Source organism: Ilyonectria robusta, assembly GCF_021365365.1.
Source record: "Ilyonectria robusta strain PMI_751 chromosome Unknown BGZ61scaffold_13, whole genome shotgun sequence".
NCBI lineage: Eukaryota > Fungi > Ascomycota > Sordariomycetes > Hypocreales > Nectriaceae > Ilyonectria > Ilyonectria robusta.
In genome coordinates, this window is record NW_025764447.1 from 44,925 (window position 1) to 72,607 (window position 27,683).

A 27,683-nucleotide genomic window follows, 5' to 3' on the forward strand; every position below is an offset into this window, starting at 1 on the left:
TCACACCTATATTGGCTGCTCTATACAAGACAAGGGAGACCTGCGCTTGGTGTCTTATCTTAACCCCCAACAGTTTAAGATGAAAAGTCGCATAGCGTGTGTCAGAGGTTAGGGTTCTCAATTATCACATGATGAGCAACGAATAGTACATAGGATGTTTGTCTTGGAAGAAGAATGTTTGCGCCAGTTACAATAGAAATAGTTGTATTTTATACTTCCGCGTCCGACTGGGTTCCCATAACATAGAATTGCTGCGTCCTAGACTCGTGGCGCAAAACATGTGGCATCGTAGTAATAGAGAGTAGGTGCCGGCCAAACTGGCACGTCTCCGCAGCCGGGTCTCTCTTAATCAGGTAAGCTTGACTGTCATAAACAGTGTCCAGTGTTCACAGAGATACTCTGATAGATAGCAACACCGGCGTGCCATCTTCGGAGCATTATTTCCACTGTGTTGGAAATTCAGTTTGTATCAAACAGATTGTTTCTTCCCCACACGCACCCTCTTCATTCAGACCCTTGTCGCAGCTGATGACTGGCTACATCTGATGGGTTGATGGGTTGATCCATGAGGCTGTGTCAACCAACACAACACGTGACAGCCGTCTAGATAAAGCGCAGGGCAACATGTGAGAAGATGGTAAAATTCTCCACTCTCACCATCATCTGCAAGACATCAACAATTCTGCTCGAGGTCCACCCAAAATGTCGAACGCGACCAGAACACAACAACACAAGGCTATCATCCAAGAATACGTCTCGCAGAACCAGGACATATCTATCCAGGTGCCCATCATAGGTCATAGCTGGAGCAGTTGTCGCAGCATCTTGCACAGGGTAGGATACACGCCTGTTCCGTAGATCCCTGTAACGTATCGAGTCTCAAGACAGCTAAGTTCATCAGCTTGCCTTTCAACACGACTACTGGTATGATGATCCCACGACAACTGCGAAGAGACAAAAAGTATCGAGGTTGAGGGTCATCGTGTTACTCTGATCCTTTGGGTGTACGAGGGCAACAATCACGCTTTCATGGCCGAAGTACTCCGAAAAAGAAATATCTTTCTGCTCGCATATGACGTCACCGACAGGAATACTTTCGATTATATCAAGAAGTTCCATCCTGAGGTCTTTGGAGCTGATCAGGACGGTAAGCCCATCTTGGTGTGCGCTGGCAAGTCCGAACGCCCGGAGGAGGACTGGGCTGTATCGGCACAAGAGGCCGAGGAGTTTAGCACGACTATCGGAGCTCGGTTCATGAAGTACTCAGGCCGGACTGGATACGGGCTAGACGATGATTTTGCACGTCATATTGCCGCAAATGCGTTGCTGGACTTGGCCGGGGTCAACTATCGGGGGCCTAACAAGATATTGCAGGTGAGATCTGTCCCCAAACGGTGGCGTCTTCATTTGGGTGCCATATGCGAGAAAGTACGAAACTGTTTTCGGAACCCTTCCAAATAGTTTACTGTCTTTGCTTTTGAACGCCAACGTAATCTTTAATTGTCAACGCCTCCACCCAGACTCAAATTTTGTCACGTCATGCATATGTCGATGACTACTGTAGTGTACCAGAAGATACATCCCTGGATGATATCAAGCCTCCGGGGACTCATACAAGCTGCATGGTACAATGTGACGAATGAGATATGTCGGTGGCTATTCGCGGACAGTGGCATGTCGCCAAGGCAACACTAACAATTGACACAACTAATAGATATCGAAGATAGGAGTTGGCTTTAGGTGCAATTCCCAAATAGAGAAAGTCGCAATAGTGGCGAGAACTGGTATTCGAATGCGCATAGCAATAATCCCATCATCAAGCTGTCTACCTCTCCGCAACAGGAATCCTTACAGGACATGTTTAAACAACGGAGACCTGTCTCCCATCTCGAACAATTCCTCCTCGGTGTACTTAATTCTTGCCTCGTCAGCAATCTTGGCCTTCCGCGCATTCTCCATCTTGTAGCTCAATTCGAGGAAAAGCGCAACGATCAATCCTGTGGCACCAAAAGCCAAACTGAGACCAAACCCTGTGTAATACTTTGGCTTCTCTCTCTCGAGGTACATAAAACTGCCAATGATGCCGCCGCAGTTTCCAACGCAGTTCATCAGCGCGATACCGACTGCTCGTCGCGAAGAAGGGGCAATGTTGTTGGCGTTCCAAGAGGCTGCTGCGGCTTGGATAGGATAGATGCCGACAACAGCGAGGACCACGGAGAAGTAAGCGACGGCCTTCTTTTCTTCAAGGGCTCCATTCAGTGATATGATGATGGAATAAGCTGTTGCAACAATTGCCATCGGGGTTACAACGAATGGCATTCGCCAGAAGAAGCGATCGGAAATCTTGGCAAAGACGATAGCTGATATCGCAGCAGCAACATAAGGGGGAGCAGAAGTCAGCTGAGCTTCAGTGTTGTTGAAACCCATAGATTTGGTGATGGTTGGGAGTGTGAACTTGATGCCTGTTCCCTTTGAGTTAGCGCGAAGTTGCGTAGGCTTGTCTGGGATAGTTGTACCGTAGGAAAGTGCCGACTGGCACAGGAGGAAGTAAGCTTGCACGTAGATCCTCCAGTTTGTTATAACCATCTTGATATCCTTCCACTTGACAGCATTCTCCTCGTGGAAACCTCCTCCTTGCTTGATGAACATTGAAATCTCGAGATATCGGATCTCCTCAGGCTCTAGCCAACGCGAAGATAGGGCGGGGGTGTCTACCAGTAGGAAGAAACACCCGATGCCAATCAGAATGGTAGCAAGGCCTTCGAGGATGAAGATCCAGCGCCAGCCTTCATAGCCGCCGACGCCATCCATCTCAGCGATACCAGCAGCGAGCAGGCCGGAAAAGGCACCGGACAAGGCGCTTGCGCAGTAGAAGTATGAGATTCGAACCGACAAGTCTTTGGGCATGTACCAGTATGAGCAGAGATAAATGGCACCAGGGAAGAAGCCTGCTCTATAGTTCAACATGTTAGTGGAGAAAAAGACAGCATTGACACGAAAAGACTTACTCGAAAATGCCCAATAGCACGCGAGTAGTCATTAGACCGCCAAAGTTCTGAACCAAGCCTGTGCAGGTCATGATTGTACCCCAGCAGGTGGTGAGAATGCCGAGGTACATTGATGGACGCTTGAACCTCTTGAGTAGAATGTTGCTAGGGACTTCGAATAGGACATATGGGACAAAGACTGCCGTGTGAAGTATTAGCATGTTCACTGGGCGTTGATCAAGTATCCCTTACAGATAGCCAGAACAGTATTGTATTGCACTCCACTCATGCCCAAGTCCTCCACCATGCCCTCGATCTTGGCATTGCCGATGTTGGCACGGTCGATATGGCAGATCAGATATAAGATCGCTAGTGCAGGGATGAGACGAACATCGACCTTTGCAGGATGTCAGTCTCTGCTGCTTCGCTTGCATAGGACCAAAGCATTCTTACCTTGCGAAAGACCTTCTTGCGTTTCTCCTCGGGGTAGTTCGTGTAGAAATCGGCATCGTCTGGATCCAGGCCGAAGACACGAAAGGTGCCGATTTCGGTTACTTCGGCTGCACCTTCAAGATGAGAGACCTTGTGATCGAGATCAAGGTCATTCTTTTCGATCGAGTTTTTGGTAGCCATGGTGGGCCAGAAGGTGCCAAAAAAATGTTGGAATCTCAGAGGCCGGACCCAGGTGGTGAATGGCGTTGTGACGTTTTCTAGACGGCGTTTGACAGGACTAGGCGACGTCTTATACCCAGAAACCTTCTGGTTCTGTCACATCTTCTACTCAACCCTTGCTACTTTACCCCAGAAAGCCCTGGTCGAGGCAACATCCCGGGTGGACATGTCATCACCAAGTGCGGGGTTAGTCGTATCATAGCACGGAAACACAAATGAGGAGGCCGTGTTTTAGACTCGTGATACGGATAACAAGCGTTAGGTTATCCGATGTAGCATTCCTATGATGCGGAAAACTTAGCGTTGCATTAAGGTGGTCGCGGCGGATAACGTGCCGCGGACTATTCTTCTTAGATCATCTCGTGTAGATCACGGAAATAACCCATCGGATATCTGCCCCAGGCTAGTACCCTGGCATCGTGACGGCTGCATGCCGACTACATATCTATCCCGTAACGCAGATCGCGCAAGTAGCCCTAGTATTCCTTTCCGCCCAAGACAAAAAGCTCCCCGTGACTTATCTTCGTCTCGACGTGTTTCGCCAAGCTAGCGGAGTCACCAATTCAAGGCCCTACTACCTTGTGGTAATTCGGATTTCTATTCAAGGACGAGATCCATCAGCTTCGCGCAAGAGTCTGAGAGAACGCAGGTGTGCATTTGTCTCAAGGTTTGAGACCTTGCACAGGGCTTAGCTTGGGCAACGAATGAGCTGATTGTTTGCTTTTTATGGCAAACATATCACCAATGTATTTGCCCGGTAAGATGTCATTGTAAAATTGTCGGAGCCCTCCCCCGTGAAGGCCCTGTTCTCGGTTGTCATTGTCAGTTCAGGCATGGACCTCTTGAGCCTGAAGCTGAGGACTACTCCCGTTCAGAGAGCGCAAAGTCACAAGCGTACAAGGCAATAAAGAGCTCGCGCTCAGGTATCGTTGCTCGGAATTTTACTATTTGTTATATTCCAACACCAACTCAACCCTCCAACGTTCAAATATCCGACAGCATCATTCCCAACACGGAGCCCCTCGCAGAGTAGCAGGCCACCACCAGCGCTCAATACAACCATACAGCAGAGCACTACTCTCCTAACGGAGAACACTCCTCCTCTTCGACTTCGGTACTTGAGAGGAGCACCGCCGTCGCCATTTGTGTTCGACCTTGTCTCCAGGAAGGACTTGCCAATGGCGAATCCTAGGGTGTCTCGGTGTGCTCGTGGCGAACTAGCGTTGCTGATACCCATGAGTTCCAACGCAATACGATGGGCGTGCTCTCTAATCGCAATGCAGTGCGCTATCTACTCGCTAATATCCATTTTCCTATTGTACCAAGTCACTGTTGCATGTCGTCCATTACACACTTTCTGTCCTCGCATGCGCGGCGGGTTTTCCTCTCACTTCATCAGAGTGTATAGTGAACGAACCTCAGGAAATCACTGCACCTCGTAATCCAGCCACGTGAACAATGAATCAGCGCAGTATTCCTACTCAATATTATTGGCCCGGCCTTGCATACTTTTAGCACGCGCAGTGAGACAGACAGTTTGTGGTACAAAGAATCACATGATGAGTGTGAGCACGGCGTTTGAAAAAGCCCGAAACCCGATGCTGCGGGGTGGCGTTGTTCCGTTTTATCATGTGTTACGCAACAAAAAGGCTGTTCTCCCGTCAGCCTCGCCTTCTTAAAAACCTGACCCGATCACAAATCTGAGAGAAGAGTCTCAACTGCTCTCAACTTCTCTCTTCCACCACCCGCAATGGTTTCTTTCAAAGAAATAAAGGCCTCCAACGCCCTCATCAACGATGCCACCGCCCCAGGCGTCGCCGTCTTCGTTGGCGGCACATCAGGCATCGGACAACTCACAGTGAGAGCCTTGGTCGCCACAGGCGCAAGCGTCAGAATCTACCTCGTCGGGCGCAAGAGTTCCGAGGAGCGCACGCGTGTCTTCATTCTGGAGTTACAGGCCATCAACCCCAAGGCGGAAGTCATTTGGACCGAAGGCGAGGTCTCGCTGCTCGCCGAAACAAAGAGAGTTTGCGAGGTCATCAAAAGCAAGGAGTCACGCATCGACCTACTCTTCCTCACCCCGGGATACGCACCATTCAACACACGCCAGGAGACTGCCGAGGGCTTGGAAATGGTTCAGAGCTTGGCATACTACTCGCGAATGCTGTTCATTCATCATCTTCTGCCTCTTCTGAATAAAGCAGAAGCCCCCAAGGTCGTCAGCGTTCTGGGCGGGGGGCTAGAGCAGACGACTATCCTCTTGGACGACTTGGACCTGAAGAAACCCGAGAACTTTGGCCCTATGAAGGTTCAGCTGCAATACGTAACGATGAATACGACGTCTTTGGAAAAGCTGGCCAACGACAACCCCGATGTGACCTTCATCCACTCCTGGCCCGGGTGGGTCAACACTGGAAATGTATGGAGGGGAGTAGACCCGGGTTCGATCATGGCCTGGTTCATCTGGCTTATTCTTGAGCCCCTTATCCGCATATTTTCGTTCAGCGATGAGGAGTCTGGACAGAGGCATTTGTTCCAAAGCACCAGTGCTGCATATGGCGGTCGGGGTGTACCATGGAACGGCAAGGAAGGTGTGAATTCGCTGGAGAAGCCGACGAATGGGTTGTTTATGGTCAACTATAAGTGTGACTGTACTCCGAATGCAAAGGTCATGCATACTCTTCGAGAAAAGGCGCAGGCAAAGATTTGGGACCATACCCAGGAACTCCTTCGACCTTATCTATAGGCCGGAAACTTCTTCATGAGTTCAATAGACCTTCTTTTGCCCCTTTTTTCATCAACAGGTATCAGAAAGTGGATCTCAAAGACGCAAGTGTCTAGAAAATAGATTAGACGTACTCAACTCTTTATTACACTGAGAAGCAGAAATGCTACGACTCCTCCTGCGCAAAATAATTTCACTTTATAGTTTGCATGATTTCCAGCAGATCTAGCTTTTTCAAGACGCAGCTGTTACTGCAGCTCATTGAGGTATTGGGAAAGGTAATCAGTTGGACTAGAAACCTTAGTCTGTCTAAGTGTACTGTTTGTTAACCTTTAAATAGACCGGGTATGTAGTCTGTATTGTTGATACTAGTGTTGGTGTTTTCTCTTTTTACTTTTGAGCTTCTAGTCCCCCCTCTGGGTATGTGTACTAGGGCACCCTAATCTCTTGATACTTTACATGATATCTCGCATAACTTCAACAACTTCCTTGCTTCAAGTAGACCTGACAACTGCGCTCCATTATGCAGGCGACCAGGTTCTAGTGCTGAGGGCGAACATGAGGCTGGCCCCGCTAACAGTATTAGTGATCTGTGATTCATCAAATGCGACTACTCGATTCCCATCTGCAACTCAATAGAACACTATCTGGCGAGCCAAGTCACGAGAGTGTTTAAACTGTCCAGTTCCTTATTTTCCCAACAATTTCAGGTTCACATTAATCTCCTTCCCCAAGGGAGTCCATACCACATCCCAGCTGAATATCCAAGGTGGCAGTTGTTTAGCCCGCATACGTCGTGGTTACCTCAGGACATCAGACAGTACCCATAAGCAATTCAATAGAACCCATAAATAGAAACATCAACAACATCCAGCTTATTGTAACCCTGCCTCATTATCTGACGAGATTTGAGCTTCTGTCTCCATTTCGCCGAACTCCCACAATGTTTAAGGCCCACGAAACCTTGAACTTAGGGCTCAAGGAAGGATGTGAAAGTTGAAGGAGAAATTCCTAAGAAGCCAAATGGTATATATTGCAGGGTAGGTATTATCATGTTGCCGTGCCTGTCACGCCCACTCACTCCTCCGTCTAGCTAATTTATTCAAGGCGCCTACTATAATAGGGACCGTTACTTAAAGTCGATCACCTTTCACGGAAACGGGAGCATCGGGTCCTTCTAATCAAGGACGAAACATGACGTTCTAGCAAGGGTACGTCATAACTCAGCGCCTCCTTATCTAACGGAAAGCTGGGCGTGCTCTCTTCGTCTAGCTCGTTTTCTAACCATTCCTGCGTCTGCGTCATCTTGGATAGCACCGCCAACACGAACGTCGTCAATACGACCAACTACTGGCGCTTTGCGAATTTGGTCTGCTTACGAACTTCACCCAAGTATTATGTCACTACTTATTTAATTCTTCTCATTGATATTTGCGAATATTTGCCTAGCACCCTTGTAACCAACCGTTGGTCACGATCTTCATCCTTCTCCTTTAAAAATACTAGCTTCTCGGCTTTAGGTACATATTCATGGGGCCTTTCTCCCATAGGAGGTAGAATGCGCTCCGGTCATCCCAACCCCTACTCTCCTCGGCGACCTGGATGTCAAAATTCCACACAAGCCTGGCGAGTATTAAACGCATCTCGGCATACGCAAGGCTGTGCAGATGTAAAAAGAGTCAAGTTAGCGCACATCAGAAACCACAGTAATGGGTATCCTTAAAACCAATAGGCATTGGAAATTGCAGATAGGCTATCAACTCACTTCTTCCCAATACAATTCCGCGAGCCAACCGAAAACGGCTGGAACGCTTCAACTTTATCGTTTGCGAAACGCGGGTCCCCAAGCCAACGCTCGGGGATGAATTCGTCTGGTCTGGTGAAGTTCGCTGGGTTATGGTGTGTAGCCCACTGCCAGACTTCGACTTTTGTCTGTGAATCAACGCAAATATTGCAATGTCAGAGATCGTACGCATTTCTCAGGCAGGCACGCCCATATAAGGACCACTTACACCTGCAGGCATATACATGCCCATGATCTCGTCGCCTCCTTCGCAAATAATCCGTGGCTGACCCCCTGGTGCGGGTGGATACATGCGCATAGCCTCATCTAACACGGCCAGCATGTAAGGCAGCTTCTGCACGCTAAGCAAGTCGATCTCTCCTTCGGTGGAGAACGTCGTGCGAACCTCCTCCGTAAGAATGGCCAGCGCTCGCGGATTTGTTCCTAGGTAATACGCTGCTGCAGACAGGGCAGTGGCTGTTGTTTCGGAACCGGCAGTGATGAGTAGTGATGAGTGTGACGCCAGCTCATCGAAGGTAAGCTCCTAAGTTTCAGTCAGTCGCCGGCCACTTAATCAGCTGAGACTCCTCTAGCGTATATAGTATATGCTAGCTGCCCAGTTATCATATGTTTGAGCTACTTACATCCCCCTTGGACGAACCACGTCTCGTCGTCATGGCTGTGATGAAATCTGGGCGGTTAGTCTCCCTCGCCAGCCTTTGGGACACCTTGGCTGCTGAGAGCTGATTGTGTTCTGCGAGCTTTGTGGCCAGAGTCTTGGGTATAACAAACCTCCTTAACAGAGGACCAATGAGAGCAAAGCGTTGTAGCTGAGCTACATATGTCAGGTTCTTGATGCTGGAGAAAACAAGCGACACCCAACCGTGATACCTCGATTCTTCAAGGCAGCCAAAGGGCTCGCCAAAGGCTAGATCGCCAATGATGTCAAAAGTGGTATAATTGAACCACTGGACCATGTCAACCCGTTTCGTACCGCCAGCACTTTCGTCGTGAAGCTTTTGGATGAACATGTCGACGTATTGCTTGATAATGGGCTCCTGGTCAAGCATGACTTGGGCTGAAAAGCCGTGGGCCAAGGATCGCCGGTATCGTGAATGGTTTGCCCGATCCGCGCCAAGAATGGTCTTGCCTAGGGGTCCAAGGTGCTTTGGGTCTTTGCCGTGCTCTCCCATACCTGCCTTGCGGTGGCCACGAATTTCCTTGGCTGCATCAGGGTGACTAAAGGCTACAACACCGGGCGCCAGTCTCACGGCAGGGCCGTAAGCCTTGTGAAGTTCCAGCACTTCCCGAAGAGCCTTGCCGGACAGGAACATGCGAGTATAGGGTATCAGTGTCATGGCCCAGAGCTTCGGCCCAGGGACATTCCGCAGGGGGTGGAAGTAAACATTGTATATTGCGGTCAGGAGGAAGTATCCAACTCCCTGAAGTGGCAGATTTGCGGTTAGTAGGTGAATGCACGGGAAGGGGCATGCCCGTGGGATTTGGAGTGTCCAGCATACCAGTCCAATTGAAAGCAACGCTAAAGCCGTAGCAAAATGCATCTCAGGAAGTGGCGTGATGTTTTGGGCGAGGAGTCCCATGTTGAAACGTGTGTCGGACTCGTTCAAGATGTTGGAAGTTATTGCAGACTGCTCGACGCAAGAGATTGTATCGCCGTAGTAATGGAAGCTATGATGAAGCTCAAGGAAATCAAAATATTTTAGAAGCCGCGGAGTGAGGTCGCTTTATATCAATTACAACTACGAATGCCGGAGATGAAACCTCCGAGATCAGCATCGGTATCGGGTGCCTTAAGACCGATCAATCTCCATCATGATTTCTTCCTGCATGACGAGAAAGGCATAGATATACATGGACTGGGGATATGGAACTGCCAAGGACAATTCTAGAGGCGGCAGACTGCGGCTAGCAAAGCCGAAGCGGCTGGGCCCGCACATGCATACCCCTTACTCGGGAAATAGCCCGGCTACGTCGGCAGTTGGATGGATTCATTGGTGGAGATAGATTCGGAGAGATCGGTGGCTGCCAAATCCCGCGGGCGTCTCAAGTCCGCGGACCCGGACAAAGGAGAAGCGACACTGGGCAAAGCCTCATTCCCACAGGTAGATGATCTCCTTCAACGTCGCATCCAAATTAAACGTGATGCCGAAAATGACAAAGATGAGGGTCATGGTAGCAGTGGAGGCCATTTATCAGGCGATCTACTGCGACGGGTGACGGCGATAACAAAGGCCCACGGCGATTAACCACCCGCCGTCCACCACCTGCTCCCTTTGTATTGATCTCCAGCACAGATACTTCCTGAAAGTTGATATAATCCCGAAGTAGTTACTACCAAGAGATTCCCCACCAGTGTGGAGAATGCCGATCGCTGCTTTCACCGAGTCAGCGGCATCCCCATCACACTCTGTCCGAGATCAGTCGGGCTTTCATCCCGATCATGTGAAAGACAAAGAACAGTTATTTCCACTTAGCACTCAATCGCTCATCTCCGCTTTTTGGCGCGCCGCCTTTGCAGATGTACACCTCGGGGACGGCGGCTTCACTCCTTCACATGAATGGGAAGCAACGCGAACCATCTTGCATCATCAGCGAGATGACTTGGAAGAGGTGAAGCTACCAACCTCCAGCATGGCTGAGTATCTAGAGTACATGCTCATATGAACTGGTGGTTGGTCACGGTCTGATTGGTACGGCGCCGAGACTTTTTGGAAGTATGCCGATAGTATGAGTGCGCATGAGAGGTTCTGTGTGCTCCGGGCAGTCAGGAGACATATAGTTCCAGCCACAGCCGATCCCTACACGTTTGTAAAATCACGAAACATGGACTGTGTCGGCCGCGGAGTTGCCCTGTCCCAGCTTCCGCCGTCACTGCCGCTCAACTATGGACATGGCGTGAAGATATCGCTCCCCAAGGTTCCTTATCGCACGGAACTATCTTAAAGCTTGTAGCTACCTAAACATTTTCCTAGTTGGTCACTTATAATAAACATTTCACAGTTAACAGTGACTGAAGGGGTGTCCCGACAAGATTTCAAAGGGTTTCCTGCGACTCTTGACACTTCCCAAAAATGATTCTTCAGACCCAATCGCGCCCATAATAAGGTGCTCTAATCCATCCGCAAGCTGTGGCCACACCTTTTCGACGAACTCAGAAACAGGCATACCAAAAGACCGGCCCCTATCAAGTCCCATCTAATTGTGAAGCTCGGCTTTGAATAGTTAGTTTCATCCGATGTGGAAACAATACATGCCCTATGAAGGGTGACCTACCCTGTACAACTGGAGCCGAGACCTCAATGATCTTTGTAGAAGATCCCACATTCTGTCGGTGCAGACAGTCTACTTACGCGGTCAAGGCCGCCTTAGAAGCAGAGTATGCGGGCATAGTGGCGGCTGGAACATGTGCAAGTATGCTACCCGTGATAATCAAGGCAGTTGGGGAGGACTTGCTCAGGAGATGGGGGAGGAACTTGATGGATAGATCCACGAGTCTGGTGAAGTTGGTGGTCATTTCTTGATGGAAGACATACAGGTAAACCTCTGTAGCTTTGGACAGCTTTACTTGGCTTTGTGTTCCAGAATTGAGGAACACGCAATCGAGATCGAGATACTGATTCACGATTCTGCAATTGGGTCAGAATTGTGCCAGCACAATAAGTATATTTACTAGAACCAACTACCCATTGACGAATGCATCCATTCCAGCTGTGTCCGTGACGTCATATCTTACGCCACTGGCCTTGACCGTTCCGTGCTTCTCGACAAAAGCATCAAGTCTCTCCTGGCCCTCCCAACGGCAATGACTTTGCTGCCTTCGAGGATGAACTTGTCTGCCAATGCAGCTCCAATCCCAGAGGTGGCGCCGACCAAGAGAACACGTTTGTATGGAGAAGACCTGGTTAATTTGTGTCGTAAGCTCGAGGAATCAGAGCGTTCTTTGGTCGCGCAATCTGCATTCGGATGGAATGGATGGCGGCTTTATATAATCGTTGAGGCCAGCTCGAGAAATACTCAGATAGCTCCGAGCTGGCTCTTGCGGTAAGATACTAAATTTACCTAATAGGGTAGCCTTCGGGAAGGTTGGCGGGCATTCTGGCCACAGCTGTGAGTAACGGTGACGAGTCTTTCCGTCACGCCCGGATACTGTGGAACAACCATAGAGACGCAAGCGCCCTAGCAGCGATACTACATTCGGGTAGATTCAGAAATCACCGAAGGTCCGTGTGGTTTATTCAATAACCCAGCTGCTCTCATGCAGTCATTGCATAACACCCCGTCATCGCCCATACAGTCCAATAGTCGATATCTGATCTTGTCCTAAGCATATCGGTGATATCTTTGGCTACCCGGATGTTCCCCTTCTCTGCCATATAGTCTATGGAATTGCAGATCCATTCCTGGATATGCGTGTCTGTTGAAACACACGCGGCGAGGTAAAGTGGCGCCAGCAGAGCCCTGCACTGGAGCTTCTGTATAGATGAGAAAGGTTCTGCATTGTCTGGTCTGGCCCCTGGAAGGATGAACTGGGGCACCGTGTGGCATATTCGCCGTGAAATACGGTTGATGGTTTCAGAGGCATCAGGTTCGGAACTCTGATGATAATCTTTGATAATTTTGGCCATCTCTAGACGCATTGCCCTCAAAGTGTTCCAAAGCTGTGTTGCAAAATGGCTGGGGTAGACGTCGTATTGCCCATCGAGAAGCTGTAGCCCATGGTTGTCGGCCGCTAGGACGACTACGGGCTTCCAAAACTCCGGTAGCGTCTTCTCCAAGCTTGCTAGATTTCGATCAATATCCTTTGCCTTCTCAACGACCCTGGTCCTGTCGCCACCTCCGTCGTGATAGACATCGGCTCTCAGATTCACGATATGAAGTAGTATGGCCATAAAGTCCCATTTTTTGTCCACACCAGAAACGTCGAGCTCTTTGCGTAATGATATTATGGATTCGGGAACTGGGACCATGGCAGCTCCGCAACTGATGATTAGTGTTGTGACCACACTTCTGGTCAGCTGGCAAGCGATTGGGTTGGAGAAGTTCAAGGATCCCCGCGCTGCGACCAGCGACATTGCTCCTTGGACATGGCTCATCCATGAAGGCCGTGTGTGAGCTTCGCGATTGGATAACTTCTCGTACACATCCAGGACCAAGACCGATTGCAGAACCTCGTTGCTCTCGAGCGCCTTGGGGTCTCGCAAAGCTTGACCCAGGTTCTGAATGGCTGCCACGTACCTCTTTTTTGCGAAGCTCATGATTTCTTGGCTCTCGAATTGGACAGCTGTAAAGGCCAGACTGACTGCGTCGACACTGCACGCGAGGTGCCCCGTGGCTGGAGCTTGGGTATAGAGGGTGACGAGAGAGGTATAGCTGTGTGAAAACCCTGTAAGATACAGTGAAAAGAAGGTTTCTCGACAGCATGTAGTCATGTCCATACTCAGGCCCCACAAGGAAAAGGGAAGACAGGATGCTTCAGCGGGATAATGCCTCGAGCGGGCTAAAACCTTGTGCCTAGCTGCATCCGTCTCGTCGCGGAAGACCAAGTCCTGCAGATTCCGGTATCCATGGCACACGATTTTGGCTCTCTGGCACTGACCGCAGCTTTCAAGCTTCAAGTCGCACTGCAATCTCTACATTAGCGAACCTCGGACAGGTGATGTACTCTCCTCCTAGGAGGTGGGGGTAAGGGTCAACCACGCCATACCCGGAGCTTCCGCTTCCTACAAGGAAGACAGTCCTTAGAAGGCCGGCCTCTGTTCACCATGGTACTTGGTTCAGGACCTTCTTATTGGCGTAGCTTGTACCTGGCGAGACAACGCCGATGAAAAGATGGAGGTGGCCGAAGTGGATTGAATCTGGATGATAGCGATCTGCTGAATTGGAGGTGAGGCCACTTGTAACGGAAAAGGAAACCCATCCGGAGTTTAGAACAGCCCATTCCGTGATGGGTCAAGCGCTTATCAGTTGGAAGCTTGGAGAGAAGAAACTTTACCGCCTTCTTGGTGGGGAAGAGTCCCTTTCTTGGCATAGCTTCGTGGAGAGTAGATTGAACGATGTGACAACTGCGTAAGGCTAGCCCGATTAGCTTAGTTGGTGGGAATAATTACGACAGCTACATGGTTTAATGGCAGACTACACATGCAGCTCCTGTGGAGCAAACAACCTAGATTTAGATGATTCAAGACGTCAATGTTTCAATTTCGAGCTGCTTGAGCGGAATTTTATCTCTATCGCTCAGGATTGAAGCTTCTGAATCACCTCCACCAAAGTTTTACCGATAACTCCAGCACTGGGCGGGTTCTGTCCAGTCACAAGATTCCCGCTCTTCCCACTAACAACCACCTTGACGCCAAACAACTGATCCGCCTTCTCATACTTTCCGCCGTGGTTTCGCAGCTCATCTTCAAGCAAGAAAGGCATCGCGTCGGTGAACTTATAGGCATCTTCCTCGGCGTTGGAAAACCCCGTGACTGCCTGGTCCTTGACCATATACGTCCCATCCGAGAGCTTGATATTGACCAGGGCCGCAGGGCCGTGACAGACAGCTGAGACAATCTTTCCTGACTCGTAGAATTCCCGAACCAGCGCGTGTGATGTGGTGTCCACGGCGAGGTCAAACATGGCTATTGTGGATACGTTAGTCTCAGCAATGGAAGGGGGTACGAGCGGACTTACGGCCATGGCCACCGATGAAGAAGATACCAGCATAGTCGGAAGACCGACCTAGAAAACTCTCGAGTTTCATGGTGTGTTTCCAGAGGTGCTCTTTGTCTCTCAAAAATTCTTGGCATGCCTCATCCCCTTTGGAGTCCTCAATAGAGTAGGGATCAATCGGGGCCTCGCCTCCCTTCGGGGAAGCCATGACGATATCGACATGAGAGACGAGATCGTTGTATGGGTGGACTAGCTCAGGGAGATACCAACCAGTCTTCATATTATCCCGCGTGGGGAGAACATCCTGAGACGTGAGGACGACGAGCAGCTTCGGTCTGGCAGACATGGTAGATGGATGCGGTCAACGCTGGTGGCTATTCAAATTGTAGGATATTGAAGATGTTGCTTGACTCGAAGCTATGATACACGACAAAATAAGACGGGAAGAGCGTTCGTTTTAATACCGAAGGTTTTCGGAGCTGGGCGTATGCGGAGGGCCCCCGTGCTTACGATGCATCGCTTCACAGAACTTTGACTTTGACTAGCCAAGCCAAATCATGGCCCTAAATGAAGTCATTTGTGGATCAAGATTTACCGTCGGACTTAAGGTAAGGACCACGTAATCATTTAACGCCGAAAATGTCGGCGTTTCCGAGATGTGAATTGGTATAAACTCCCGTCAACCTAGTCAAGTGTCTCGAACCACTTCTCATCTACAACCACGATCGTATCATTCGCTATATATCTTCATCCTCATCTCAAAGCTCCATTACTCATACAAAATAATATTTTCATCTTCAATTTACATCCAAAATGGCCTTCACCGTCACCGTCGTCTTCCCAAATGAGCCCGACGCCAAATACGACATCGACTACTACCTCACAAAGCACATGCCCATGATTCAGGAGCGTTGGGGAAAATACGGTGTCACCAGCTGGTCAGCCACAAAATTCATCGATGGGCTAGATGGCTCGCCTTCCCTCTACGCCTTTGGATCGGTTGTCAACTGGGACAATGCGGGCCAAGTCAAGGCCGCCTTCGCTGGGCCTGAGGTGGCGGAAATCATGGGAGATGTCTCGAACTTCAGCAACAAGCAGGCCATTTTCCTCCTTGGCGAAGTTCTGCACTGAGGAATTTCATCGGGTCTGCGAACCCGGTATGATGCTTGATTGTGGCAAGCTTGCAAATGCAAGGGGCTAGTCAATGGTATTATTTCAAGAGACCTTTTGTGAAATCATGTCATACTTGCGCCTATGATGTCTCAATGAACAGTCTCTACTCGCATTTACCGCTACCATGGAAGTTCCTGCTCATCCCAAGACCAAAACCTTCCCGATGTCTTCTCTCTCGTCGCTTTGTCAATGACGTTAACTATGCCGTTCACACCATCTTCTACGGCAACGGGAGCCTGCGGCAAACCCGAGCTCTGGGCTGCATGATTTCCAAGCTATCAACGGTTAGCACGAACCCCTATGTGATGCTGCAGAAAACACACATCTGTCTGCAGCCAGCCAGGATTGATAGAAAACGCAATCAAATACGAATTCTCGAAGTGGATCTTTCTGGTGATAAAGTTCAACGCTGTTTTGGATGAGCCATAGGCCGTGTTCTCGACCATTAGTTTATCCATTCCGCCAATGCTCCCAGCGCCAGACGAGATGGCGACAAATTTTGGCGTTGGTGATGCCGACAGCAGACGCGACGCGGCCTGGAAAAGGAGCAGGGGGCCAACGGCGTTGATTGTGAAATGATCCAGCATTTGCTGAACCGGGGTAACGGTCGCCTTTCCAAAGTAATTTGAGATGCCTGCGTTGGCAATGACTAGGTCCAGCTTTTCAATGCCGTGCTGCGATCTGAGGGTTTCAATAGCCGTAGGGAAATCTGCCTCGGAGGCGCTGTCGATCTTGACCAGTATGGCTCTGCTGCCTCGTCCAAGGGCAAAGGAATGCAGCGCTTTAGAACTCTCGCTATCAGGGCCCCGTACTGCGGCAATTACAGTGTGGTTGGGCCTACATGCCCAAGCCTTAAAAAGAGCCTTTCCAATTCCTTAGGCAACAATTAGCCCTGTAAACTGCACAAGAAAGAAGAGAATACCTCTGTTAGCCCCCGTGATGAGAACATTCATGGTGTCTTGAGTCTCGGATGGAACTGTTTTCGTGGACATAATGTGTCGCTGCTTCTTGATTTCGGACTGTAGCTTAAGATCTACTAAGGATTCGGTTGTCGGTGAAGTGAGAAGTCCGAGCATGAGACAAGACTTGGGTGGCTTACCTTTTATCATATTGTCAATGGCAGCTAAGTCCAATTCAGCTAGCCTTCCGTAGTAAATTGCATTGCCGACGACAGCTAGGTCAAGTTAGGCTAGCCCTCGGTAATAAATCCTGCCGACTCTCAGTCTACTATTCATTTGTCAGACTCCCACTGCACGCTTTTGAATGCCAGGGCTTAACTGACGATACTTCTAAGCCGTACAAAACTATTAGATCAAGACCCTCTTGTCTATTGCTATTTTTATAGGATAAGAGCAGTAATTCGAGAACTGATAGATTCTCGATATCAAGAGGTTGGGGTGCCTTGGTACAGACATACCCAGAGGGGGGATTAGAAGCTTAACAGTAAAAAAAACACTATTAATAATATGAATAATACAGGCTATTTACCTAGTACAGTCAAAGGCTAATATTTAGTCAGACGGATTAAGGTTTGGTGCGTGATTAATATATCATTATTATTCGTGCAAGCATATTATTATTATTCGTACAAGCATATTATTATTATTCGTACAAGCATATCGGAATTGATAGAAGTGATTATTTTAGCATAAAATATAAGGGTATGTGTAATAATACTGAAAGATAAATTGGAGACTTATAATCGCTCAACCCTTGTGATTTAATATTCGAACTGTTAACTGGTTTGAGGAACTATTTTCTGCACGGATATCTTCCTCTAAATAGGTCCTATTGTGAAATTGTAATCGAAATTATAAACTTTAATAAAAAAAGGATATAGCCATCAAGATAAAAATACATTCAACCCCTGCTCAGCCCTTTGACGCCATATGGTTAATCGCAATATACGCAAAGGTCAAAGCCGGACCCAGCGTCGACCCGGCTCCTAGATAAGCCCTTCCCATAACGCTGGCGGTAGTATTCCCAGCCCCGTACAAGCCCTCCAGAACAGCCCCGTCCTTCTTGAGAACTCGTGAAAATTCATCTGTGAGCAGGCCCCCTTTCGTACCTAGATCTCCAGGATAGATCTTGACGGCGTAGTACGGAGCCTTCTCAACGGGTCCCATGTTTGGATTCGGCCTGATGTTGAGGTCTCCAAAGAACTGATCGTAGGCGTTTGCGCCCTTGTGAAAGTCCTCGTCTCTGCCTTTGACACACATCTCATTCCACCGTTGAATACTACCTGTTAGCCCTGCAGCATCGACGCCGATTTTCTCGGCAAGACCAGCGAGTGTTTCTGAGCAGAACAAACGACCCGCTTCCTCTGCTTTCTTCTCCTTAGCTCGATTCCGAGGCGGTAGGGAGCCTAGTGTGTACATGTCAAGGTACTTCCGATCCATAATCAGCCACGAAGGCACTGCCGGAACCTCTTTGTGTCGTTCGTACATGATACGGCCCGTATCCGTGTAACTTGCGGCTTCGTTCATATACCGCTGCCCAGCCGAATCGACGATAATGCAGAATGGCCGAGTACGTTCAGAAAGGGCAAAATGAGGATTACCCATTACAGGGTCCAGGATTGTCGGACCCCACCAGGCTTCCTCCAGCAACGCCGTTTCTGCGCCGGCATCAACACCTGCTGTGATGGCGTCTCCGTTGTCACCCGGAGGCACACTCGTCCATTCCACGCTGGCGGGTTGGCGTCCATGCTTCTCCCGCAGCTCTTTGTTCCTCGCAAAGCCTCCAGCGCAGAGGAGGACGCCGTGGCGAGCTTTGATTGTGCGTACTGCATCATTGTGCTTTACAGTCGCCCCAATGATGGCGCCGTTAGGTCCAGAAATGAGCGACAATAGCGGCGAGTTGCGCCATATCTCCCGTTCTTTCTGCTTGTTCAAGTATAGAAGCTGTGCAATGAGGGCGTGGCCCAGACCGACTTGCTTCTGGCCCAATGCGCGCCTGACAAGTACCGGTGTCATGAGTCGCGCTGCGTACAAGAAGTCTCGCACAGATGACATTGCCCTCGTCAAGCGAGCTGCTTGATAGATGTGAAATGGCGGAATGTAGCCGTCTCTCGCCAGCACCCAATCTGCCCAATCGCCCAGCTTTCTCTTGTCGAAAAACTCAGGCTCGAGTGTGCGCCCGCCGGTCTCACTGGCTCCGGGCAGATGGGGGTAGTAGTCTGGATAGTGTTGCGTGAAATGCCACCGATATCCCTGGTCTTTCAAGAAGTCAACCATTTGTGGCGCGTTGTCAATGAAGGCCATCCGACGAGCGATGGATGACGCTGGGCCAGGGTCGCCGTGCTGCATGATGCCATGTTCCATGTATTTCAAGAGATTCTCGCGGTTCTCGTTTACGCCATGGGATTTGGCGATTGAGTTTCCGGGCACCCAGCATCCTCCTCCAGAATAAGCTGTCGAACCGCCTACTTTCTGTCCTTTCTCGATGACGATGGAGTTTAAACCGAGGGAACCGGCGCGGAGGGAGGCTGTCAATCCGGCTCCACCACTTCCTACGATGAGGATGTCTGTCTCCGTGTCGAACTTTGTCTCGCGTAGAGCTTGCGTGGAAGCGAAGAATCGAGGTGTAGCTGACAAGGGCCTAGACCATAGCCGAGTTCTGCTGATGGAGGACTGGAAAACAAGTGCACTTGGACACGGCCTGCAGGTCCTGGGTAGAATCATTGCGAATTAGTGTCAGGGCGGCAATATTCAAAAGTGGACGAGCGCACCATTTCCTCAAAGACTAGATTAACATATATAAGACACACATATCACAAGGCCATAAAGCAAATAAGTAATCAAGACACTGGTCAAGGTTCCCCGCAAAGAACGGACGTCTCTTGGAACCCGTACCCGAAAGCGAAAGCGAGCATCCCACCATCTCTCTCGAAGCCAAAGCGATCTTCTGATCTGGGGAAGATGCCACTTTAAGCGGAGTAGCTACTCCATAGGGTTAGTGGATGCAAGGATAGCAACCAGTGATGGCACTTCAATATCGACGAATAACACCTCCTCTTCAAGCCACCAGCCAATTGCTATTGAACATGATGCAGCCCGTCCTCCCTCCTCCCTTGGCTTAAGAAGCAGCGTCCCTGGAAACACGTTGCGTTAGCACGCTTGTCCTCCCTGGCACAACACCAGGCTGCGTTTGTGACGTTTGAACCTCATGAGAAAACTGCTTGGCAATGACTTCCCAAGATTGCCAGTCGGGCTGGTAACGAGACCAGCACTTTCTTCTTGTGACATGTTGATGCGAAGTGAGGGGATTTTGGATTGAATAGCGGAATTCGAAACACGGCAATAGCTCACAAACACCGATTAAACCTCTCCTTTTAAAGACCGCCAAAAGCCTGTATAATATTTTATGACGATTTATGAATAACTCTCGGCATGAGAGCTTCCGATACGCTGGCTAAATAAACCCTGCTCTCGTATACGCGTATATATGCATCCCTCGTATGAAGCATCCCATTCCAATCCTACCGCTTCCCGGTAATCACAATCTACTCACCGTCTTTGCTCGGTTAGTGTACTTCCCTCCCAGGCATCTTTAGGTTAGATTCTGCCAAGGCCGTAGTTGATTAAAAAATAGGTGAACAGGGATGACTCCAAATGCCCTGCTCTGGGTTATTATGGAAGATGTTCGCTATTTTGGGTTTGTGCCAATCACCTTGAGTAGAAAACCACCACCCAAGGTACTCCCTGAGACAGACCCCTTATAAGTAGCGGATTCTGCTCGAGGGGGGAGAGTAATAGGCATCTAGATATATATTGGAGCTATGCATAGTGCTCCTTGTCGATACCGCCGGAATCCTTTGTCACGGCAGATGTATAGGGTAGTTCGGTACCTGAAATGTTCCGACGATCATATTATAAGTCTTGGGTGGCCGGGTCTTTTATCGTATCTCATTGATCGTGGAAAGTGCTTGTGGGGTAGCCTAAACGAATCGGATTTCAGCCGGTACACAACTCAGTTAGCGGATACTATATCTATAGCCGAGCCGACTATGGCAATTGTGGTATCTGTTCAACGTAGGGAAATCCTGAACTGCTCCACAAGCACTTCCACTGTCAAGGAGATTGTCCATGAAAGCTGAGTCGAATTCGACTATCCGTCCTTGGTCAGTCGCATTGTCTAGGAGAGCTAGGTCAAATTAGGCTAGCCTTCCGTCGTAAATCATGCCGAACTGAGACTCCGTCTACCATACTTGTTGATTTGTCGATTAGAGTAGCGGTATGTATGCTTGACGCTGAGGGTTGGGGTCTTGTAGCTAAGCTTAAATATTCTTAAATTACTGGATTATATTTAGAATGCGGCGCGGCCGATTGCTATTCCCGCCTATTTCCGAAGTCTTCTCCTTTCAGTCTATATCCCCTCCAGTAAATTCCTCGTTCATAGAGTAGCACCGACTGCAGAGTGTTGTTACTTGTCGAGGTGGGAGCATTGTGTGGAAGTAGATAGTTGCTCAACCGGAACGCTAGCCTGTTCTGGTCCGTGTAGTTGCTAAGTCTACCTCTGCCGTCACATAGCTAGGAGTCGGCGGGAGAACTCGCGCCCATGCCCGATTACAAAGCAGCATCGGCCTTCGGATAGACCGAGGCTGAAGCCGAAGCTGTAAGACGACCGGTGCAGGGTGCGATCTCGGTCTCGCGACTTCAATCTCGCGACTTTGGTCTCGCGTTTCGGTCTCAACCCCCACGGATTCAAAGCAATATTGCCCGCTCATAGACGGGAGTCCAGAAGCTAGGTTATGAAATCCGTTATGCCATAATATCGACTAATTACCCTTGCCACACATAAGGCCTTTGTACACCCAATGAGAGCCCTACTTTACCCCAGTTGAAAACGGGGGGGCTTGTATGACTCTGTTGTCTCTTCTTGTTCTTTCAGGCCAGATGCTGGGTTTACCTCAAATAGTCTTCTGTCCGGACGTTTCGCTTATTGGATATAACTCGAGTACCTGTGAAAAGCTCTGGACGGATTGTCCATTATGATTTAGCCCTTGCGTCCTACAATATCAGCTATAGCTCCCACGCTGCATCTAACTATTTCGTAGAGTAAACATGCTCGTTCCTAAGACTCTTGTTGATTATTAAATCTCCCCATTAATACCTTCCTCCTGGAACTCCGGGACACGGCTTCGATGGATATCTTGAGACGATAATGGGGAATGGCAGTATATTCCTCGCCTCCCCTCAGGCAACCGAGGTTTTCGAATGCATGGCGGCGGAGGCTGGCCAAAATCCCGCAGACCTGCGGCAGCTCTTAAGCACCGACGCCAACATGCTCAGCTCTGACGGGGATCAGATGACCGGTCTCTCAGGGCTATCCTTTCATGCCAACAACACATGGGGTCGCTACAGCTGGAGGGATCGCGTTCTTGACACATTACACACCATTGATAGAAAAGGCAGGCAGAAGTACCCTCTGGACCTTAAGCTCAACTCATATGCCTCCAAGATTATCTTCAACAAACCCAAGAAGGGCTCGACTCCCCGAGCTATAGGGCTAGAGTATTTGGAAGGTAAAAGTGTCTACCAGGGCGATCTGCGCTACAACTCGTCGAATATAGGAACCCTTCGTCAGGTATATGCGAAGAAAGAAGTCATCCTTAGTGGCGGCGCGTTCAACACGCCGCAGCTGCTGTTGCTGAGCGGTATTGGACCGGGTGCTGACCTCAAGACGCTTAATATCCCAGTTGTTGCCGACCTTCCGGGAGTTGGTGCTAATATGCAAGAGCATAATGAAATTGCTGTCATCGGGGAAGCATCTCAGATCTTCAATTTTGACGCAGCCCCCGGGTTCCCTCGCTCGCAGTGTACATGGGGTGCCCCTGGTGATCCTTGTTATAAGCTCTGGCTACAGGGAGAGGGACCGTATACACAGCCCGGCCTTAACTCGGACGTAACGTTCCTCAAGACCAACCATTCCAACATTGACGAGCGCGACATCGCCATCTTCTCCGGTCCGTTTGCTTTCCGCGGTCTATAGCCTGCAACTCCCAGTCAGTCATGGCAAGATCCCCCCACCACTTGGGGGCTGCATAGTGTGCATATGTATGGGAGCAACCGCGCTGGATACCTCAAGCTTCGCTCCAGTGACCCAACTGTTCCACCCGAGATCAACTTCCGATTCTTTACCGACGAGGGTGCCGACGAGGATATTGTCGCCATGAAGGAATTCATCTGCTGGGGCCGCCGTGTGTTCAACCGCGTCCAGCAGCCGGTTGCTCCCTTTAACATCACCTGGCCCCCTTGCGCGGGCTCGATTGATACAGACGGCAGCTGCTCTATTGTTAAAAATGACGAAGACTTCATTCGCGAGAATAGCTTTGGCCATCATGTCACTGGAACCTGTGCTATTGGTCATAAGGATAACCGGAATGCTGTTCTCGACTCCGACTTCCGTGTTCACGGCGTTTCTGGCCTGCATGTCGTCGACGCGAGTGCTTTCCCTAGGTCCCCAGGGGCCTTTCCCGTTCTCGCAACCTATATGCTCAGTGAGAAAGCAGCAGAGGCTATTTTGTCACACAAATGATTCTTTCTGTCGGGTATCACAACCAGAATAAAAAGTCTATATCTCTCTTAGAGTGCTTTTATTCGGCCACTCTTTGTTTTCTAATTTTCTCCGAGATAAAAATACAACTTTACTTTACTGTTCCTGTTGACGCAGGATAGTGTTTTTTACCTGAATATATTAACTTGGCACATACGCTGCGCTCCATTAAAGTCGCACATTGCTGAGTATCTACGAGCATAAAAGCGCTGAACTTCTTCACGACAAGCCTTCCAACCTAACGGCAATGGGCGGCAGGCTCAATGTTGGCTTCCGTCTTTTTCGCCTGACGGAACAAAGCTGGTGTACCGCCTATGGGACTGGGAGGCTACAATTCTGCTGGGCTTGCGTATCCTCGACCTGACGACGGGCCACACAAGTAGCCTGACATGGGGCTGGGACAACACGACGAGATGGTCCCCTGACGGCGGGCGCATCGTTTTCACCCGGCAGGTTAACTGGACATCAGAGTACGCCAGTGTTTGGTACGAGGACCGCTTCGACATCATGACTATCCGGCCAGACGGCACCGACCTGACGCGTGTGACTGATAGCTTGGTAAACGATGCCCACGTGGTGGGGTTGTATGACGGCCATATCCTGTGGAGCAGCGGCATGTACGGCTTCCGTGACGTGTCAGCCCAGTACGACAACACGTTTCAGCCCTACGGCCAGGTCATGGTGATGGATGCGGATGGCTCCAACAAGCGTATGTTGACCGACAGTTTGTGGGAGGACTCAATGCCAATGTATGTGCCCGTAGGTAGGGGCTCAAGGACGGAGGGCTCTCCCTTGTAGCTGAGATTAAGTCGTAGTAGTAATCCTAGTTGTATGTATTGAAAGTGCTCGCTGGTGAACTGGATGTGGGCCAATCGTGGAACTCGGGGTCTCGTCAGGCTCCAGTCGTAGGTACCATGCTCCCGTTTCTTAGTCGAAGCGTTGTGTATATAGTTTCATGGGCCACTCCGGAGATAAGAGTAGAGACCCAGCTATACCCTTCTCTGAAGACTAATATTAATCAAGATGCAAGGATAATCGAGCAAAGATGATCGAGCAAGGGTGGTTTTTGCGTTACATTAATGATGCGAGTAAATATCAAGCCTGTGGGGTCTGAAAGTCGGTGCCAAGATTTAGGCTGGCTGCCAGGTTGTCTGCCTAGTGCGGCTGAGGTTGTACATACCTACTTACAACACGCTATGTTCCATCGCAGGTGGATTAGTCAACGGAGTAAATACTCCCGCATCGTAGATACTTTATCTTTATCAGTTGCCCAGCCCAAGGCCCGCTCAATTTGCCAGCTATATACTCAGCCCTTCGTCCTGTAAAACCATCATCAGCCTCCCATTCTCAAACGGTAAATTACAATCATGTTTCTGCCCGCCAAGTCCATCCAGTGTGGAATGAGTAAAGAATTAAAGATGCCCGACTTTGCCTTACATGCTTCCATTGGTATCTGGAGAAGTCGGACGAAGCTGAAAGCTCCGTCACCACGACTACGGTGTCACCTCCGTCGACAGCGTCGGGCGCGCCCACGCCTCCGGCCGAGACGCATGAGGGACAGCCGTCGGATTGCAACAAGTGGGACGTCGTTGAACATGGTGGAACGTGCGACTCGATATCTGCCGCCGCCGCCATCTCAACAGCTCAATTCTTTATGTGGAATCCTGCTGTTAGCGAAGATTTCCTTACAAACTTCTAGCTGGGATACGTCTACTGCGTTGGCGGTCTGAAAAGTGAACCCTTCGATAATGGCTGAATAAATGTTGGCAAGTCTGTGTGTTAAATGCACTCCTCAGTCTTAACCCGCTGATTCCGATTATTAAAAAAAGAAGCCCAGTTAGAAACAGAGAAAATGCCTAAGGTTCCAGTCCGTTAAACTCCTTCCAAACCATCTTAAGTTCACCATGCCCACCTAGATCTTCAAACAACTCCATAACGCCCTCGTGCGGTCTCCACGATCCGACCTGCCATTCCAATATCCCCTCAACACCGTCTTTCCCGGGAACGTACCTCAATCCCCATCTACGACCACCATATTCGGCATCGTAGGGCGCCTCATCTCCGTACTCGTCCAATCTTTCTGTCGACGGGTTCCAGGACACATGCGTGAATAGCTCTGCCTCCTCGAGGGCGGGCATGCTTTTCAACGCCACAGCAAACGCCGACAGAAGTGGCTCGATCTGCTCTGCCAGCGGTTCCGTACGGAACATGTCGGGCGTGAGGTCATCCCTGACCCAGTTCTCCTCCCAATCCTCGTCGAACTCCTTATCCGCCTCGTTCGGCCCCGTGGGAGGGTAATGCTCATCGGTGACCTTGTAGCCGTCTGGGTTGGGATTCTCGCCCCGCGGCCCGACAAAGTACCAGCGTCCGTCAGGTCGGCAGGGATGAAATTCAACGCGAAGACGACGCATGCGCAGCCATTGGGCCTTGAAGAGGGCGGGTGTCAGAAAAGCGCGTAGATCAAGCTCCTCGAGGTACGGCGCCATGATGCTAAGCCCAGCTGATACGGGATCCTCGTCGGCGGGGTGCACAAGATCCGGCATCGGAACGGCTTGGTCATCACTGAAGCTGTAACGGCGCTCCCAAAACCAGAACCTGACCTTTCTCAACGACACGGGGATCTGCTCACGGAGTTCGTCTACTGCCCGGCCAAATTCGTGGCGCGAGTCACGCCACAGACCCTCCCAATCACGCGTGTAGATGCGCAGAAAAGGCGACTCGTAGGCGATCAGTGTCCGCTCACCGAGGCCGGGCCAATCGACCTCTTGCAGATCTGGGAGTCGTATTATGCACTCTACTATCGTTCGCGGTGAAACTGGACGAACGTGTTCAATCCCGCTACTGCCGGTGCTGTTGAACCTCAACTTGGTGAAGTACGGCAGTGAAGGTAGCGTGGCTGCATCGCTGAGATGGAGACGACGCGAGTGAAAATCGCGATGCAGGCACACGGGAAAGATGTCGTAGGATTGACGCTCAATTTCAATTTCGAGATAGGAACCATCTTGCTGCAGTGGCTGTCTGTCGGCTTCGGCGCTTGAATCCTGATGGGCTTTGAGGGCGTTAAAAAGGGCGTGAATCTGGGAGGAAAAATATGCGTTGATGTCTTCGAACTCGCCTGGCGTCTCGCGACAGGGCAGAGGTTTCTCTCCTGGGCTTAGCTTAAGGGGCATCCTCATCCTCATGTAATATCTTAGCGGTTCGGAGCACCCTTTCAGTTCATTCAAAATGTGCTCCTCTCGAGACGGCAGCGACTCGTACGAGTACAGCTTTTGGGACTCGTCATAGCCATAATAAAGCAGCGGCGGCGTTTGTTCGGCGGCCGCCTTGGCACGAACAGGAAGAGTCTGGCCTTTCAGTTCCGAGTCAGAAGAAGCCATGATGAGAAAAATCAATGAGGGTTGAGAAAGAACAGATGTCAAGTGTTATGTTGCGTGGAAGGAGTTGCAGAATCTTGCGGGAATGGGAGCGGTTTTATACCGTAGGTGCCTTACTTTACCGAGCTACGTGCCTAAAAACAGGGTGCCTACGACCCCTGTATCGGCTATGATAAGAATTACGTGGGGCGGGCTCCTTACTTGGACCAGGATCCACAAGGCCTTAATTCGGCTGTCAAATATTCGCTTCTACTTGTATTACAGGTATAAATTGTTAAGTAGCTAAAAGAATAGCCGGATCTCACCGGCGAATAGATATTCTAGGGTTATATAGTGCTATTCCAATACTGACTGACCTCGCCACCCGGATCATCCCTACCTCGTCCCCTGGTGTCGCCAAGTGTTGATAATATCTACATCTGTCCTATTCTGAATACTGAGCGAGGACGGAGTTTCTGAAATGACAGCAACGTACGGCACCTAAGGTCTTTTTCGAATGGTCAATTGCACAGTCTACAGTCTGTTCCATTGCCCAGTGCAACCCAAGAACGATGGCAACTTCCTAACCCCAAGGAGTGGTCCAGTGAACTCCGCAAGCACACCACGTACTTGAGCAGATACCCTCAGGAGGCGCTACTGTGTATTAAACGTGTAGATGGTTAACCCGTACTGACGGACCTAGCTACTACTGTACAAAGGAAAGCTTGCGATTTACCAATATACAAAAGTCACTTTCC

General features: G+C 49.9%; 12 protein-coding genes across 12 annotated transcripts; 5 read left to right on the plus strand and 7 right to left on the minus strand.

Annotated features, from left to right (window-relative positions):
* The first annotated feature begins 656 nt into the window (after positions 1–656).
* Positions 657–1,484, plus strand: BGZ61DRAFT_589449 (uncharacterized protein). Its single transcript, XM_046256579.1, has 2 exons — positions 657–834; positions 902–1,484. The coding sequence occupies exon 2, from the start codon at positions 1,030–1,032 to the stop codon at positions 1,459–1,461; it is 432 nt and encodes a 143-aa protein (XP_046102569.1). The 5' UTR covers positions 657–834; positions 902–1,029; the 3' UTR covers positions 1,462–1,484.
* A 364-nt stretch (positions 1,485–1,848) lies between these two features.
* Positions 1,849–3,620, minus strand: BGZ61DRAFT_355621 (major facilitator superfamily domain-containing protein; the record flags this gene model as incomplete). The annotated part of the gene is made up of 5 exons (XM_046240721.1): positions 1,849–2,462; positions 2,517–2,953; positions 3,009–3,186; positions 3,240–3,384; positions 3,441–3,620. The coding sequence occupies 5 exons, from the start codon at positions 3,618–3,620 to the stop codon at positions 1,849–1,851; spliced, it is 1,554 nt and encodes a 517-aa protein (XP_046102570.1).
* Positions 3,621–5,330: 1,710 nt separating this feature from the next.
* Positions 5,331–6,692, plus strand: BGZ61DRAFT_454188 (uncharacterized protein). The gene has a single exon (XM_046246172.1). It carries the CDS (start codon positions 5,410–5,412, stop codon positions 6,403–6,405), a length of 996 nt encoding a protein of 331 aa, XP_046102571.1. The 5' UTR covers positions 5,331–5,409; the 3' UTR covers positions 6,406–6,692.
* Positions 6,693–7,803: 1,111 nt separating this feature from the next.
* Positions 7,804–9,861, minus strand: BGZ61DRAFT_454191 (cytochrome P450 monooxygenase). The gene is made up of 5 exons (XM_046246173.1): positions 9,688–9,861; positions 8,812–9,609; positions 8,397–8,711; positions 8,150–8,316; positions 7,804–8,043 (listed from the first exon to the last, which is right to left on the minus strand). The coding sequence occupies exons 1-5, from the start codon at positions 9,766–9,768 to the stop codon at positions 7,887–7,889; spliced, it is 1,518 nt and encodes a 505-aa protein (XP_046102572.1). The 5' UTR covers positions 9,769–9,861; the 3' UTR covers positions 7,804–7,886.
* Positions 9,862–12,343: 2,482 nt separating this feature from the next.
* Positions 12,344–13,952, minus strand: BGZ61DRAFT_392772 (uncharacterized protein; the record flags this gene model as incomplete). Its single annotated transcript, XM_046242852.1, has 2 exons — positions 12,344–13,809; positions 13,893–13,952. The coding sequence occupies 2 exons, from the start codon at positions 13,950–13,952 to the stop codon at positions 12,442–12,444; spliced, it is 1,428 nt and encodes a 475-aa protein (XP_046102573.1). The 3' UTR covers positions 12,344–12,441.
* Positions 13,953–14,422: 470 nt separating this feature from the next.
* Positions 14,423–15,188, minus strand: BGZ61DRAFT_547793 (class I glutamine amidotransferase-like protein; the record flags this gene model as incomplete). Its single annotated transcript, XM_046255373.1, has 2 exons — positions 14,423–14,811; positions 14,864–15,188. The coding sequence occupies 2 exons, from the start codon at positions 15,186–15,188 to the stop codon at positions 14,423–14,425; spliced, it is 714 nt and encodes a 237-aa protein (XP_046102574.1).
* Positions 15,189–15,704: 516 nt separating this feature from the next.
* BGZ61DRAFT_454194 (uncharacterized protein) lies at positions 15,705–16,068 on the plus strand. Its single transcript, XM_046246174.1, has one exon. The coding sequence runs from the start codon at positions 15,734–15,736 to the stop codon at positions 15,971–15,973; it is 240 nt and encodes a 79-aa protein (XP_046102575.1). The 5' UTR covers positions 15,705–15,733; the 3' UTR covers positions 15,974–16,068.
* Positions 16,069–16,076: 8 nt separating this feature from the next.
* Positions 16,077–17,061, minus strand: BGZ61DRAFT_392778 (uncharacterized protein). Its single transcript, XM_046242853.1, has 3 exons — positions 16,938–17,061; positions 16,339–16,889; positions 16,077–16,290 (listed from the first exon to the last, which is right to left on the minus strand). Exons 1-3 carry the CDS (start codon positions 17,005–17,007, stop codon positions 16,135–16,137), a joined length of 777 nt encoding a protein of 258 aa, XP_046102576.1. The 5' UTR covers positions 17,008–17,061; the 3' UTR covers positions 16,077–16,134.
* An 825-nt stretch (positions 17,062–17,886) lies between these two features.
* BGZ61DRAFT_494947 (FAD binding domain-containing protein) lies at positions 17,887–20,262 on the minus strand (the record flags this gene model as incomplete). Its single annotated transcript, XM_046250814.1, has 2 exons — positions 17,887–19,574; positions 20,247–20,262. The coding sequence occupies 2 exons, from the start codon at positions 20,260–20,262 to the stop codon at positions 17,887–17,889; spliced, it is 1,704 nt and encodes a 567-aa protein (XP_046102577.1).
* A 1,918-nt stretch (positions 20,263–22,180) lies between these two features.
* BGZ61DRAFT_479307 (uncharacterized protein) lies at positions 22,181–23,554 on the plus strand (the record flags this gene model as incomplete). The annotated part of the gene is made up of 3 exons (XM_046249093.1): positions 22,181–22,982; positions 23,023–23,063; positions 23,105–23,554. 3 exons carry the CDS (start codon positions 22,181–22,183, stop codon positions 23,552–23,554), a joined length of 1,293 nt encoding a protein of 430 aa, XP_046102578.1.
* A 288-nt stretch (positions 23,555–23,842) lies between these two features.
* On the plus strand, positions 23,843–24,370 carry BGZ61DRAFT_355603 (uncharacterized protein; the record flags this gene model as incomplete). The annotated part of the gene is made up of 1 exon (XM_046240717.1): positions 23,843–24,370. A coding segment is annotated over one exon (528 nt), but the record flags the coding sequence as incomplete, so codon positions are not given.
* Positions 24,371–25,312: 942 nt separating this feature from the next.
* On the minus strand, positions 25,313–27,004 carry BGZ61DRAFT_454196 (uncharacterized protein). Its single transcript, XM_046246175.1, has one exon. It carries the CDS (start codon positions 26,947–26,949, stop codon positions 25,429–25,431), a length of 1,521 nt encoding a protein of 506 aa, XP_046102580.1. The 5' UTR covers positions 26,950–27,004; the 3' UTR covers positions 25,313–25,428.
* Between the last annotated feature and the right edge of the window lie 679 nt (positions 27,005–27,683).